This window comes from Pinus tabuliformis, chromosome 4_2 (assembly GCF_031772625.1).
Source record: "Pinus tabuliformis cultivar Carrire ecotype Pingquan chromosome 4_2, CPIR1, whole genome shotgun sequence".
In the NCBI taxonomy this organism is placed as follows: domain Eukaryota; kingdom Viridiplantae; phylum Streptophyta; class Pinopsida; order Pinales; family Pinaceae; genus Pinus; species Pinus tabuliformis.
In genome coordinates this window covers 275,970,629-275,987,286 of record NC_142304.1, presented here as the reverse complement: position 1 = coordinate 275,987,286, position 16,658 = coordinate 275,970,629, and the positions used below count along the sequence as shown (strand labels likewise).

General features: G+C 41.0%; 1 protein-coding gene across 1 annotated transcript in view; it reads left to right on the top strand.

Annotated features, from left to right (window-relative positions):
• The window catches only part of LOC149169055 (uncharacterized), a 541,452-nt gene that overhangs the window by 179,821 nt on the left and 344,973 nt on the right, over positions 1-16,658 (top strand). The window contains exons 7-8 of the mRNA XM_089428542.1: positions 9,129-9,195; positions 9,505-9,738. Of these exons, the coding sequence (XP_089284668.1) occupies positions 9,129-9,195; positions 9,505-9,738 (301 nt within the window). The remainder of the gene's footprint in view (positions 1-9,128; positions 9,196-9,504; positions 9,739-16,658) is intronic.

Genomic DNA, 16,658 nt, shown 5'->3' with positions numbered 1-16,658 from the left:
AAGCAAATGAAGTAAAATTAAAAATACATCAGAAATAGTTATCAAGCAAGATAAATCATCCCATCTGTCTACCCTAGATTTCTCAACAGTGCCATGACTTTTCCATGCATGGGCATGACTTCCTTGAATGTGCCATAACTTCTCTTGCATGATCATGACTTTCCTTGCATGTACCATGACTTTTCCTTGCGTGCACCATGAATTCCTTGCATGGACCATGACTTTCCTTGCATGCACCATGACATCCTTGCATGGTTCGTGACTTTCCTTGCATGGCCTGGAAGACTCCACTCTTTCGCTTGAACCTGAAGGTTAGATTTCCATTGGGATGTTGACTCTCCCTTTGAGCCAACAGTCTCCTTTTGAAGCCAGCCTCCCGCTGAGCCTACACAAGTTTCCCTTGGCTCATTTTGTTTTCCCTCCCAAAATGTAATCTCAAGAAAACCTATGCACACACTGCGACTGAACTTGTGTCCTTTCAAGTCCAGACTCTAGAGCTATGACGAACACTTGGCCTAGTCCACTTTAGACCATCGCAACTCAAATATGCAAGTGTCCTCATCCTCCTGGGTCAAACACCTCATATGCATATGGCTCCACTATCAGATGTGCAACTATGCAACTAAAGAAGATACTATCTCACGAAATTGATCAAACTACAACCCATATGAAGCTACCTCGTCCATGCCAAAGCACTCCTTGCCAAGGCACCTGAGCTATCACAACTTACTTTGATAGGTCAATGAAAGTCCATCAACGATGTCGACAACCCACCATACAACATACTGATGTGAGCCGAGCTCTTCGCCAATCCACCAAAACTCCCACCCTACCACCCCAAGCTGCAATAATCCATACCTCCATGACTCACAAGGCATACCTAGCCAACTCTCTTGGCAACACTGCAAAATCTGCCCCCCCCAGGTTTGGTCTATGCTCTAGCTAGAAAGCATAAACACATTGAAAATGCCTAACTTGAAAAACTTTTGCATAACTGAATAGACCAACAATTAGATCAATGTACTATACACAAGAATTAATGCCTAAAACTTGCTTTCTCATAATTCCATTAACAAGAAAACCCTCAGGGCTCTGGTACCAGGGATAATGGCCCTTAATATTCCAAATAATGTTAAATACAATGTCAAATCCTTTTGACCAAGTACCTAGGGCTGAGGTTTTGTCCTCTAAGCATTTCCTAGCCAATTATATGCACCTACAACACTAACAATATAGCTGTAGGTCACTAGGGATTTACCAGCCCACCTTAAATCATAAAAATACCAATCAACTTACCTGGATAGCTTGCTGCCCTTTGCAATCAACCTCTTTAGCGTTCTTGTAGCCTTGGCTTACTCCCTTAGTCCCTTGGTTTACTCCTTTAGCTCTCTGCCAATCCTCAACTGCACCTATTTAGGCCTTGGCCTACTATTTCGGTTTCAACCCACACAACATTGTACAGGGTTACAACCCTCTCCTTTGTGATTGTGATTGCCCTGTCTCACTCTCCGAGCTTCTATAACACCCTTGAACCAATCTCGACCTCCTTTACTAGCCCAAATAAACTTTGACCCTTGTTGCCTATTTCTTTTAGCACTACGGTAAACTCATCCACCAATTTCTAGGCCTCGACCGCTTGCATAGAGTTCCATAGGGCATGTGGCCTTCCTCCTTGCCCGCAGTATCATTTAGCTTACCAAAACCATATAAAAGTTGTCCTCTAGCTGTCCTCTCACTCCTGCGGCTACGACACACATTCGACTCCTTTTGTTGCCTTTTCCACCATGCACAAGAAAAATAGTCTTTCGCTTCTCGTATTTATACTTTTCCAAGGGGGTGCGAAACTCCAATGGGTGTGTCTCTTGGCCTTGTTGGCCGACTTGGGTTGACTTGACACCTTAAGACGACTTATAATTAGATTAAAATATTAAATCTGGCCTACTAGAATGGATTACAACTGGTATCAAAAGATCATATTCTTTCCCCAAAAGCACTCAAATTTGAAAATCATGAAAGATTATAATGGTTGATGTTTGAGCATGTTATCAAGACTTGCCTTCTCATCTTTTAATCCCCTTGTGGAAATTATAAAAGGAGGTAGCTGTCTACCTGGGCCTTTGTATACACATTTTTTCTCTTCATCAAAAGCTCAGAAATTACCATCCCAGATCAGAAGGATAAGGTGGAGCAAAGTTCTTTGTATTTTGTCTTTTTCATATCTAGTTATGCCTCACTGTTTAGTTGTTCCTAGGTTGAGTTTCTAAGTCCAATAAGGGCCTGTCCCGAGGCCATATCTGAAGCAATCAAGTAATCATTTTGATCTGGTCGTGATGATTAACGTATGGTTGATTTGGTCTCCAAAGTAAACTGATTTAGTCATCAAAGGCGAAGTGAAATGTAATTAATCTTTTTGATTTGGTCCATGGAGGTGTTGCATCGAAAGTCTGAGGTGGAATCGTAAAGTAACTTAGTGCATGTATTTAAAAGTGAAATTGATCTGCTTGTACAAGGCCTTTGAGCAATCTGAGTCAATGGCACTGAGATAGATTGAAGTGATGATGTGCATATTGCTGCCTGCGTGTGAAAAAAATTGACAGTATGAATTGCTGTGCATGTTACCTGAGCACTGGTGCGATGGAATGGCCTGAGCAATTGATGGTTCTGCCATAGACTGAACAAAGGAGAAGGTGTGATCTCAATATCTGTGCAAAGGCATGATCGTGATGTGAAAATTCCATGGGAGAATATGTATTGAATAGCCCATTGCTTTCCATTCCAATGGGTGGCGCTGATGTTGTACTAGGAGCGCAATGGCTACAATCCTTGGGTACAATAGCTTTTAATTTTCGAGAACTTCTCATGAAATTTTTTCGGAAGGAAAGGAAGTTGAATTCAGGGGTATCGCAAGGAAAAAGGGAAATATAATCAGCTCTAACGGAATGACAAAGCTTCTAAAGATAGAACAATGAGGCGTAATTGCACAATTATGTTCGCTAGAGGTTCCCACATCGAAATCATCTATTTCGCAAGATCTCCAAAAAGTCTTGGACAACCATTCCAAGGTATTTGAGACTCCCAAAGGCCTCCCACCTATTCCAGATCACGATCATGCTATTCATTTGATTCCAGGAAGTGTTCCTCCAAACATTAGGCCTTACAGATATCTCTATGCCCAAAAGAGTGAAATTGAACGTATGGTTGCAGAAATGCTAGAGGTTGGTATAATTCAATCTAGTCAAAGTTCTTTCTTTGCTCTAGTAGTATTGGGGCACAAGAAGGATGGATCATGGCGCATGTGTCCGGATTATAGGGAGCTCAACAAGCTCACTATTAAAGATAAATTTCCCATTCTTGTCATTGATGAATTATCGGATGAATTGCATGGATCAATTTAATTCACCAAGTTGGATCTTCGTTCTAGATATCATCAAATTAGAATGAAGGCTGAAGACATTTCGAAAACAACATTTAAAACCCATGAGGGTCATTATGAATTTTTGGTCATGCCTTTTGGCCTTACCAATGGACCTTCTACATTTCAAGGGTTGATAAATTCCATTTTCAAACCCTTCCTTAGAAAATTTGTGTTACTATTTTTTTGATGATATACTAATCTACAAGAAGTCTTGGAAGGATCATTTTCAACATGTTGATAGGGAGCTCAAACTATTGGAGGAGAAACAATTATATGCAAAAAGCTCCAAATGTTTATTTGGAGTACAAGAGGTGGAATATTTTGGTACTCAGTTAGTTGATAGCTCATCTTATCATCCTCAATCTGATGGGAAAACGAAGATAGTGAACAAATGTTTGGAAGGATATATTTGTTTGCTTTGTATCTGATAAACATACACAATGTGTAAAGTGGTTGCCTTTGGCTGAATGGTGTTATAACACTTCCTTCCATACTGCAACAAAAATCACCCCATTTATGGCACTTTATGGATATCATCCACCGTCCATCACATCATCTTTAAAAGAAAATTCTAAGGTTCAAGCAGTGGAAGATCACATAGAGCATCAACAAGAAGTTCTCAAACTCTTAAAGGATAACCTCACTTTGGCACATAATAGAATGAAACAACACGCAGATCAACATCACAGCAAAAGAAGTTTTGATGTAGGTGACTGGGTATTTCTACAACTACAACCATACAAACAAATCTCCCTCAAGCAGGCTAAGAAGGATAATAAATTATCACCAAAGTATTATGGTCTGTATATGTGCTACAGAAGATTGGTACTATGGCATACAAATTGGAGCTTCCTGCATCTTCCCGAGTGCACCCAGTTTTCCATATTTCATGCTTAAAAAAGGTTATAGGTGAGAAGATCCCAGTTCAAACAATATTGCCGGAATTTGAAGAGGAAGGAAAAATCATATTGGAACTGGAAGCAGTCACAAAAGAAAGAAATCAACAGCTACGAAATCGATCAATTTTAGAGTATCTGATCAAGTGGAAGAACTTACCCGCTGAAGATTCCACATGGGAGGATGAGAGTTTTATACAAAGCATCCAAAACTACTCAAGCATTGAGGGCAACACTTTTTGAAGGAGAGGGGCATGCTAGGTCCCTATACTACTAGTGAAACTCCATATTTTTATTAGTGCATCCTCCTTATTGTATCATTGTGCCCATATAGTCCCCATGTTGTTATTATTATGCCCCATAGAAGCCCACTATTGTTATTGTTGTGCCCCTACAATATTATTGTTATGTAGGCTCTAATTGTATTGGGACCTCTTAGACTCCTATATATATAAAGGAGGTCTTGTCTTTTGTATCATCCAAGAATTGTTCATTTGTGTAATGTAAAAGAGGTTGCCCCCTCGAAGAGGCTGATTTTGAAGTCGTTGATCTATCTTTTTATCATTTTGTGAGCTGGTTTCATAACACTCTCATCTGTTGCTGTTGCAACTGCAACATCTGCAACTGAAAAGCATCCAAAATACTGAATCAACTGTGATCAATATAATGCATCTGTCACCCGAGTCTCTGACTGCTGCTAGCATCTACACTTTCACCGAAGAATCTACGCTGCTGCTGACTCTGCATTGTGCCAACTGCACTGCTGCCAACTCTACACTGTGCTTCCTAGCATTTGACTACTACTAGTCTGCAACTGCCGCTCTGGAACTGATTGCATCAACTGCAACTAATCCATCCTACTACTGAATATTGTGGGCCCCGTAGTAGGGTATTGATCCTGCCCATCTGGCACACTGGAGTCTCATACTTCTCGACCTGGATCTGGTGCCCCACTATTGCCTTTCAAGCCTTGGCCCTGGCTGGGACCCTTCTTCGCTTTGCAGCTCGCACTAGACAACTCGCACTTCCTTCGTCATCTGCCTTCGGCAATTGGAAGTCGATCTGCTGCCCAGATCTGAATTTTGGCTAACTCGCACGACCTCCTTTGGCAATCTCATACGGTCATCCCTGCAAAGCTGCAAAATTTCTGAGACTCAAGACTGGAGAAAATAAATGCGATAATCTCCCTGTTTCTTGTTGCTTGGCTGCTAGATTTGCTATTCACACTCCCTTCTGGAGTGAGAAGATCTGCTCACAGCTACTACCAATCTACAACTGGAAAAATTAGATCTCTAAAACTCGAGATCCACCGAGAAATTTTCCCTCTGCTATGTGTGCTTCTTCTCTCTTCCACTTGACGCTGGTTTTGCTCTAGCGAACTGCTGCAAAACCCTTTGTGTCAAGCTAGAGATCTGCCCAATGAAAAATGATTTGCTCCCTCCACCTTTAGAATCACTCAATCTGGAAGGATCGAATATTTTTACCCCACTCAGAAAAATTGAACCTCCACAAGTAACTTGGCCTCTTGGCAGAATGACTGCGCTTCCCTTGAGAATTTCGGCGTGCTGCCCACAATGAGCAATGAAATTCCTTCTCTTTTTGCCTCTGTGCTCTCCGACTGATCATCTATGCTTTGATACCATGTGAAAATTCCAATACCAGAATCCTATTGCAGCGACTGGAAATTATTCTCCTAATTGTTAATTTAATTTAACGATTTATTTGCTGTTTGCTACAACAAATACTGAATAAATCACACTGCAATCTGCACAAATAAAATTGCAGAAGAATAAACGCTGGAAGAAATGCTTGCACACACACATAAAATGACACAATTATTTTTGGACAAAAGTCCTCGTAAAAACCCAACTTGGGAAAATCGATGCAACAACTGAGGGTTTTATTATTAAACAACAGTGAAATAATTTGAGTACAATCTGGATGCCGAATACTGGTAATCTTGTAGATAAAATACTGGCAAAAATCTGGAGAGGAATTTTCCTCACCCCATAGGCAATCTCCCAACACAACTTGCCTTCATAATTTCGGCCCTTTGAGCCTCTGCGTCAGCCTCTATACTGCTCTGCGTAGATGGCTGGACGTCTAGCCTCGGACTAAACTCTAATGAAGTCGTTCTGCCTTCTGCTGACGAGAAAGACGCTTCTTCGACACTCTGGGATTCCTTCCTGGCCTTTAGAAGTGAAAACGTCAATCTCTCCCAGCGAATCGACTTTGCCTCTAGAGGCTACTGCATTGCCCCAACGTCAGCCTCTCTTTGGCTCTCTTGCCTCTCTGCAAATGCACTCACCGGATTTGGAAACCTTCCTCTGACTTCACTATCTCTGCCCCTCTCTCACTACTTTGATTTCAGTAGCTCTCTCTCCGGCAACTGACTGTTGCTACTCAGGAAATCGATCTGCTCATGAAATTGAACTGCTCAATTGTCACCTCCATCACCACATCGATCTCCTATTATAATCCTCTGTTGGAGCACCAACGACCAAGATTAAAACTTAATCAATGGCTAGGATCATCTTTGGATCGATCTGTGTGAGTTTCTAGATGATTCTCGCCTTGACTTAATTAACACTAATTAATTAAGCATATTGCCTAAGTTTAGATTTAAGAAATATTTAAAAACTGGTTAATAATCTAATTAAGTCATTTCTAGACAGAATTGTCAGAAACGATTTCTGGGTTTTGTAGATCTCATGTATTCTAGCCTCTCCGCAAAATTTCGTTTCTAGAACACATTCGATGCTACAAAAACTAACACTTGATTTCTTTGAAGATCAACCACTAGATCGAAGTATTAATGTTTTGATTGATCTGATTAGCAGAGTGCGTATGGTCTGTGAGCTGTTTGATCCGAACAGATATGTGATCGATCTCTTAGCCTGATAGCGCTTGGTGTGTCAGAGTAATGTGTATCAGTATGTTTGCTCATGTGTAACACCGGTGAAGAAAATGACCTTTGTATGATCTGGAGTGATGGTCTGCAACTGTGATGTGTTGGATAGAGTGTCTTAGTTCAGAACAAAGGCAAAGGAGCAGAGGGTTTGCCAGTCAGAGTCTTGATCATTGCTAGTGTGTATTATGGCCATTCGTGATGAGATATGCTGCAGTCCGAGATTGTGCAAGCATTGCTGATGATAGAGGTAGAGCTGATATTGTAGAGTAGTTTATTATTGCTGGTGCATATCTGTTTCAGGGTTTGGTTTGTATGCTGTATTGAGTTGCAATCATGTTTGGATGCTACTGTAGCTGCCAATATACTGTCACGAGATTTTTATTGCCATGTTGCTGCGAGGAGTTGCCTGTTGAGTCTTGTTTATTCTGCTGATGTAGTGTTGAGCAATGTTGATATGCTGCTGTGTTAGGGTGCCAGTTTGAGTATGTGTAGATGCACTTGATGCCATTTTATATGCTGAGTGAAGTGGTAGCTTGCTGGGATTATGTCAGTTTGTGGCAGAGAATATATTGCTGCTACAAGTTTGTCAAACTATTGTTGTTGCTGCAGGCTTTTCTGAAAGTACTGACATATTATTAATGGTGCTAGTGTGTGAGATGACAAAGCTTTGAATTGCTAGTATCTCGTATGGTTGAATGCAAAGATGCCATGTATGGTGCTGCTAGGGTTTGACAGTTTGATGATTATTGTTGACAGTGAGGATGTGTTGCTGAGTGGGTTTATGTTGCAGAGAGGTTTCGTGTTTTGATGTTGTTGTTATTAAGCAGAGGTAGATCCAGTGTGAAAGTGAACGAAAGGTTGTCCACACGGTGATTGTAGGTAGGTGCCTTCAGGGAAAGTGGTGGCTTGCTAGCTAGAGAGTGGTGGCTTCCTTTAGGTGTGTGCCTGAGAACAACTTGGGGGTTGGCGCCTTCAGCAGACAGGGGTTTGCATACAGTTGTGGAAGTGGGTGCTTCCATTAGGTAGTTGCCTGGAATGAGTGGGTGCTCACGTGAGATTTAGTTCAGTGCCTCGCAAGTCGGTGCTTGCATGCTAGTGGGTGGCAGCATACAATGTAATGAAAAGATTTTATATAAGAAGAAGAAGAAGACAAAAGTTTGGTGGTTTTCTCCTGGAAGGGTTTCCACCTAAATCTCTGGTCTCCTTATGTGTTGCCTCTTGTGCTGTGGTTTGATACATTTACATATTTAGATCTACTGCTCATGTGTTATGATTTCATCCTTGTACATTTGGATCTAATGTTCATATGCTGTGCTACTGGTTAATGAATGGTCAACTGTTTAATGAATTGGTAAAGTTGGTTAATGATGATCGAATCAGTGTTATACTGATTCACACCCCTCTTTCAGTATAACCAAGCTTCCAACACTGTGCATCCTTTGCTGCACAACAATTATATTCTACTTCAATATCTGGGTTTCTTTTATTGATGGAAAATTGCATGTGCTATATTGCTTATGTAGGTATGTTTTATTAATGGGTCAATTTTTTCTTGTTGCTATTTAAAGAACGACAATGGCTACTATGCACTTTTTTGTTTGACAAATTTGTTATACAAACTTTTGTTTTAATGATTTTAGGCTTGTCAGTTGCATAACTCTTAGAAAGAATGGTACATAAGAATTGTGTTGCATATTCTCTAATCCTCTAAACATAGTTTATGTTGTTGGGAAAGGTTATGATGAGCATTGTAATTTATATCATACAATGTCAAAAAAATTATTCATGGAAGTTTCTTTCATAGAATTTTCATTTGTGTATAGAAATTTTACTTAGAAAGTTTACTGCAGTCTTTCCTAGTTTTGCATTTCACTTCTGATGGACAATTTCTGCCTCTGTTTTCTAGTTTTGATGCTTGTGTTGAATGGGCTCGGTTACAATTTGAAGATTTGTTTTCAAATAGCATCAAACAGGTATGATTTGTATTAACTGTTTCGAAAAGAAGTATATCTAATACAACTTGCATTATCATTCACATCTGTAGAGTGTCCAACTTGCTTCTGAGTTATGAGGATTCATGTGGCATTGAGAAACTAGAAATTAGATGTTGAAGTGATTCAGCACACAGAAGCATGCAAAACTGTAGAACTGGAATATGGCCTTTGAAGCATGTCGTCCTCTGCTGCATTTACACAATTTAATTTGCATGCATAAACATTAATTTTAGTTGGTTCTCTCGACATAATTGATCTCTTTTAAGCACTCACTCTTTTGGAATACAGATTTGCTACAATTTCCCTGGTGACATGAAAACAACAGCGGGGGCACCCTTTTGGAGTGGTACAAAAAGGTTACCAAAAGCTTTAAGCTTTGACCCTGAGGATCCTCTCCATATGGATTTCATTGTTGCTGCGGCAAACCTACAGGCAACTGTTTATGGACTTAAAGGTTGCCAGGATCAGAGGCATTTTATGCAAATCCTTGAAAAGTTTCAAGTGACAGAATTCAAACCCAAGGTACAAATATTCATTATGTAGTTTTGTTGGTTGCTTTCTATATCAATCAATTCTGATAGGACAATTATGTTTAAGAAGAATTCTCCTTCTTCGTGAAATGCTGCTTAGTCATTGTTTTAGATAGAGTTTTAGATTCAAAGGAATAGTAATTTTTCACATTTCAGCAAAATGTATGTAATGTATTTTTTCTTAATTATTATTTTGTTTATGCAAAACAAATGGATCTGATGGGTAATACTGTAATACCTCTTATTTTTCTCAATTACTGCTCTGTTTTCTCTGTGGATTGCTGTTGGAATTTCTAAGTCTAACCCGTTAGAAACCATTCATGTACTTTCTGATTTATTCCTACCTACTTGTTCTGTTAATTAATAAGTTATTTACCATGTAAATACTGGAAATAAATACAAGTGCATGTTCAACACATTATAGATCATCAACTGAAGAAAACAGAAACAAGCATACAAGTGACACCGTTGTTTTTGGACTAATGTCCCCGGAAAAACCCAATGCGGGAAAACCGGTGCAGCTATCTGAGGGTTTGATTTATTAAGCATTTTCAAAATACAATCTGGGTGTCAAATCCAGCTCACCCAACAGAGGAAAAATCTTGGCAGTTGTACCTCTCTACTCGAAAGCAGATATTCTGGCTGAAACCCTAGATAAACAATTCGACAGCTCCACAGCTCCAATCTTCCCCACGAAACCTCAGTGTTAGCCTCTAGGGACTGCGTCAGCCTCTCTCTGGCCCAACGTTAGTCCAACGTCACTCTGGCTTGGCCTGCGTCAGCCTCTGGAGGCACTGTGTCAGTCCTCTGGCCCTCTACGTCACCAACGCTGGCCCTCCGAGGCACTGCGCAACTCCTGGCTGCCTCTGTGTGAGCCCTGGCTGGCTCTACATGAACCCTTGGCCGCTTTTGGTCCCTCTCTCCGGCTATTACGCTAATCCTCCCAATGTTATCTCTGCCTCTTTGCTTCTGTATTCATTGCCCCTCCGCTGCAACTCTGATCACTTTCTCAACTTTCTCAGCAAACTCAACCCCAGAAAGTCGAAATCTTGATCTCTTGGTGTGTTCTCCAAGTGACCCTCGAGCCTCCTCTTATACTTTTCTCGTTGACAAATCAACGGCCGAGATTAAGTCCCTAATCAACGGCTTAAGATTAGATCTGGCTTGATCCATGACTTTTAGACCATTCTAACACAATTTTATATTAATTCACATTAATATTTTATTTTCCCTAAGTTTAGACTTAGGGACTCCATTAAAAATATTAATTATTTTAATATCTCCCAAATTGTTTAGAATCTGCCAAAACCCTTTTTGGGTATTGAATATCTCATGTGCCTTAGCCTCTCTACTAATTTTTGTGGCTAGAGCACATCCGATGCTACCCCAAATCAACACTCCCTCTTAGCGAGGATTGTGCTCTAGCAATACTCCTCACTGAGTATCACCCTGATCATCCAGCATCAGTCCCTGTGCTGATGCTAGGCCTGCTGCCCATCATCTGCACTGCTGCATCCTGTACTGCTACCCATGGCCCTGCCACTGCCACTGTTGCATCCGTATTGCAACTCCCTCTGCATCCGTGCTGCTGCCCATGGCCCTGCCACTGCCACTGCTGCATCTGCACTGCAACCCCTCTCATCATGCTGCATCGTGCTGCCCATAGCACTACCACTGCTAACTGCTGCACTGCAACTCAGTTACTGAGAAGTAAGTAACTGATCTCCCAACTCTGACATCTTCGTCAGGTTAGAGACACCCTCGATGCTGAAACTCCCTCTGTCGCTGACAAGTGCTCCCTCTCCGACCTTTGCGTTGTTGCAACAACTCCATGCATCTTGCACTATTGCACACATCTCTGTGCCATCTTGCACTGGTGCAACACTCCTGTGCTTCTCGCATTGCTGCCTCACGAGGTCCTGGGAATCCTGCACTATAGCTCCCTTTGTCGCTCCATTCGCATTCGTCTCTACTGACATCCGCCTATTGTTACTTGGGAGCGGGAGCGAAAGCGGGGAGCAGGAGAGGAAACGGGTGTGGGAGCGACATTTTCAGAAGCTCCCGCTTTGGGTTGAATCCCAAAGCGTTTTTTATAATATATATATATATATATATATATATATATATTTATTTATTTATTTTTTTTGATACATATATGTCAACAAAAACATGTAGAATGATGAATTAGATATAAAAAACATAAAAAAACATAGATTGAACCATATAACAACAATCATCTAGAAGTTATAATCTTCATCAACCACGTCCACAAGTTAGTAACATAGTAACATACAACATATTCAGTCTCATGATTCATCAATCTTAAAGTTTCAAGCTTTCAAAATTCAATATATAACATTTATCATCATTGATTACCAAAGTTGTACTTGTAAGCTAAGTGTAACCATTACAACAAATAATATCTAACATGAAATGAAATGTTATAAAATGAAACAACTTTCAACTTTCATGAAGCATCATATTCATAATTCATTACTAATGAGTTATAATTGCCAACTTCAAACTTAAATTGTCATATATTGTTTAAAAAAATATCATAATAAATATGAAAGAGTCAATAGCTATAAAAACTACTAAAAACTAGAAAAGAAAAGTAAATCTATTATCTATTTCTTATGCTTGGGTCTCTTGCCACCACGAGAAATGTCTAATTTTTTAGTCTTGTTGGAAAATCAGGATCTTTGTCATTAATATCACCCTCTAAGCATTAACATAAGATAGAAAAATCATAGCATGTCAAGTCAAGATTTTGTTTGAGTGATGCATACATTTTTAGGAGGGTCATGATAGAGGAGTTCGACAACCAATGTCACTAACATCAAGGTACATAGAGGGATTGGTGCTCTTGATTAAATACAAGTTCCATACCCTAATACATGACAAAATTCAATGGAAACATTGCAATCCCCTAATCCTAAAATCCTGAAAAACTGATAAGTCTGCTGGATTTTGAATGAAATCTAAAATTCTACTTTCTCCATATGAAATCCAATGAGGTCGGAACCACTCTCAAACATCTTGAGTCATTTCATGGTAATGTTAAAAATTTAAGTAAAAGGATGAAAATGAAGATTAAGGATAATGTCACTTTGTCACTTTTACTTTAAGAATTTAACATTACCATGAATCTCATATCAATACTAGGGCCATAGGCTTGATCATTAAGCTTCCCGACTCAAAACTTATTTGTTTCTTTGAAAAAAATTGCATTTGGAACATTACTGCATTTTTTTTTTTGCAAAAAAGGCTAAACGCCCCCGAAAAGGCAGGGAGCATAAATTTTTTTAGGGTGCGCGCTCCCGACCCGCTCCCGAGTCGCTCCTGCCCGGAGCGCGGATTGGGAGCGAGATCGTAGGGGGGGGGGGAGCGCTCCCCCGCAACACTGCATCCTCTATTATTGCTACTTCTCTTCGAGGCACATGTAGCAAGGTATAATCCAAGAGGTTGGGTACCTCAAGGATCCTGCCCCTCATCGCCTGTAGTCTGTCTGACTACAACTCGATGTCTCCCCACTTTCGGTCAAGTGGTGTGTGTGCACTCATGGCACAGTCATCGTCTTTCTCCAGTTCCTTCTCTACCCTCGATGGCGCAACCTTGGTCTCAAAGTCCTCTCCCTTGCTCTTCTTCCTTGGACACTGGGTCGCATAATGACCTAGCTCCCCACAGTGGAAGCATTTGACCTTGGAGAGGTCCTTCTTCTTTCGTTTCTCCTGCTTTCTCTCAGATGCTGGGGCAACATCCATCTCCTCCTCCTTGATTTTGATCCCCTTGCCACTACTTCCTGCCTTGCTCAGCCTTCTGATCTCTTCTTGGCGAAGAGCCGCCCACATTTCCTCCCAATTTGGAAGGGTTGCCCTGCCTAGTATGCTCTGGACAAACACCTCATAGTCTTCTGAGATTGCGTTCAGGGCTGTTCTCACCATCAATTCTGGATCCGGCGTGGCTCCTATGGAAGTCAGCTGATCCCGGATCTCCTTCAATCGACCGAGGAAGGGGTCGATTTGTTCTCCCTTCTGCATCTGGTATGACCGCAGCTGATTTTTTAGTAACATCCTTCTCTGCACAGAAGTATGCTGGTACAATTTCTTTAGGGCCTCCCACATCTCATTTGTCGTTTCCTTTTTGACAATATGTGGTACTACATGGTCCTTGACTCCGTCAAGAATGATGCTTTTGGCCCTCGCCATTGCCTCCTCGTACTTGTCGTTATCAGTGGAGTCAACTGGGATAACTATTGTCCTCAAGGCGAAGTGGTTGACACGATTCCCTGTTTAGAACGGATAGGATTTTGGCCTTCTAGACTACGAAGTTTGAGGCTCCGTCTAGTCTGTCCTGGTCTCTTACCTCGTTCACTGCCATCTCATTGCTCCTCTACGTCCCTCTTGGAAGTTCTTGGTGTGACTCCCTCTGAGCCTCGATTTCCCTCTTGGAAACCCTTCCGCCAATGTTGAGATGCCCCCACTCCGATCGCTAGTGCAACTACACCACTGATCCAAATTTCTCGACTAGAAATTCTCAGTAGCAACTCCCTCCTCCTTGGCCTTGCCCTGTTAGGTACTGTTATGACTACAGTACCCCACCAACTCCACTTTTCAAGTTACCCACAGCTTCCTAAACCCCAACAAACTGAAGGTTAGAGCTCCTAGGCTCTGCGCAATCCTGACACTGGCAAGTCAACTTCCTCAACCAACTGCATCAACCGTCCTGGCCTTTGCGTGGCTCTGCGTGAGCCTGTCTTTGCCTCTCTCAGCCTCTCCGTTGCCTCTTCCTGGCTCAATCTTTATGACGTAGGCACTGCGTCACCCCTCCTTACTGCTACTCTGCTAGGAACAACTTGTCACTCAGGACAATTGTTTTTCTGCTATTGTTGCTCTTCTCGGCTGATGTCCTCAGTTCTCGTGTGCTCTGCAACCACGCTCTGATACCATGTTGGATTTTCTAAGTCTAACCCGTTAGAAACCCTTCATGTACTTTCTGATTTATTTCCTATGTACTTATTCTGTTAATTAACAAGTTATTTACAATGTAAATACTGGAAGTAAATACAAGTACATGCTCAACACATTACAGATCGTCAACTGAAGGAAACAGAAACAAGCACACAAGTGACATCGTTGTTTTTGGACTAATGTCCCTAGAAAAACCTAATGCGGCAAAACCGGTGCAGCTATCTGAGGGTTTGATTTATTAAGCAGTTTCAAAATACAATCTGGGTGCCAAATCTGGCTCACCCAACAGAGAAAAAACGTCGGCAGTAGTACCTCTCTACTCGGAAGTAGATATTTTGGTTGAAATAGTACCTCTCCACAGCTCCAATCTACCCCACGAAACCCCAACGTCAGCCTCTCTCTGGCCCAGCGTTAGCCCAACGTCTCTCTGGCTTGGCCTGCATCAGCCTCTGGAGGCACTGCGTCAGTCCTCTAGCCCTCTGCATCACCCACGTTAACCCTCTGAGGCAATGCGCAACTCTTGGCTGCCTTTGCGTGAGCCCTGGCTGGCTCTGCGTGAACCCTTGGCTGCTTTTGCATCCCTCTCTCCGGCTACTGTGTTGATCCTCCCGGTGCTATCTCTGCCTCTCTGTTTCTGTATTCACTGCCCTTCAACTGCAACTCTGATCACTCAACTTTCTCAGCAAACCCAACTCCAGAAAGTCGAAATCTTGATCTCTTGGTGTGTTCTCCAAGTGACCCTCAATCCTCCTCTTATACTTTTCTCGTTGACAAATCAATGGCCGAGATTAAGTCCCTAATCAACGGCTAAGATTAGATCTGGCTTGATCCATGACTTTTGGACCATTCTAACATAGTTTTATATTAAAAATATTAATTATTTTAATATCTCCCAAACTGTTTAGAATCTGCCCAAACCCTTTCTGGGTATTGGAGATCTCATGTGCTTTAGCCTTTCCACCAATTTTCGTGGCTAGAGCACATCCGATGCTACCCCAAATCAACAATTACACCAATGCAGGCTTTCAGTTCATGCAATCCATAAACTGCCCATGGTTTAGTAGCAAAAGGTTTTAATGTTGTTCTTGTAAAAGGAATTAACTATAAGTAATGCCAGTTATTTTTCTGCTTTCTAGGTTGACCTTTCCATGGCTTAGTGGCAAAGGGTTTTGAACTGCGTATTGCTATGAATGGGTTAATGACTTTTGTTCATTTTCAAGACTGATAATGGGGTGCTAAATGGATCAAACATAATATTGAATCCAATTAGTATATACAATGGCCGTCATAACAGTCTTCAGTAATATACTAAAACTGAGATAAAATGAGACTATGTTATGGAATATAAAGATTGGGCATCTTTGATCAAAGAAGCACCCTTAGCCAGGCGCTGATGACATACATCATCCTGCTACATAGTACAAAGAGCAGACAGTGAGTTAACCTCATGTTCAAAAATAAACTAACACCTGATCATATTAAAAAATAGACTTACCCCTAATCTTCCATATAATTAATAAAACCAAAATCTGCAGAAAGAAACATAATTAGAAGATGAAAATATCCAAACAAATTTGCATGCAAAATGAACCCTACCCTGCGGTAGAACTGAATACTGATGCTCTAAATTTCTCCACTAATGCTTAGCAAATTGACAGTCTGAAAAGATTTTCATCACGATCTCTGAGCAATGATAGATAGGACACAGTCCATTAGAGAGCCCATTCTTAGCCAATCGAGCCTTGATATGGATCCTCCTAAGTCACCTGACACGAGGATTCGGGATTCATAGGATTCGGGATTCGTGGTGTCGGATTTGGACACGTTGACCCCCCAGAACAGGACACGTAGGATTCGTTATATATTATTTTATTAATATATATATATATATATATATATATATATATATATATATATATATAAAAAAATTAGATATTTCTTA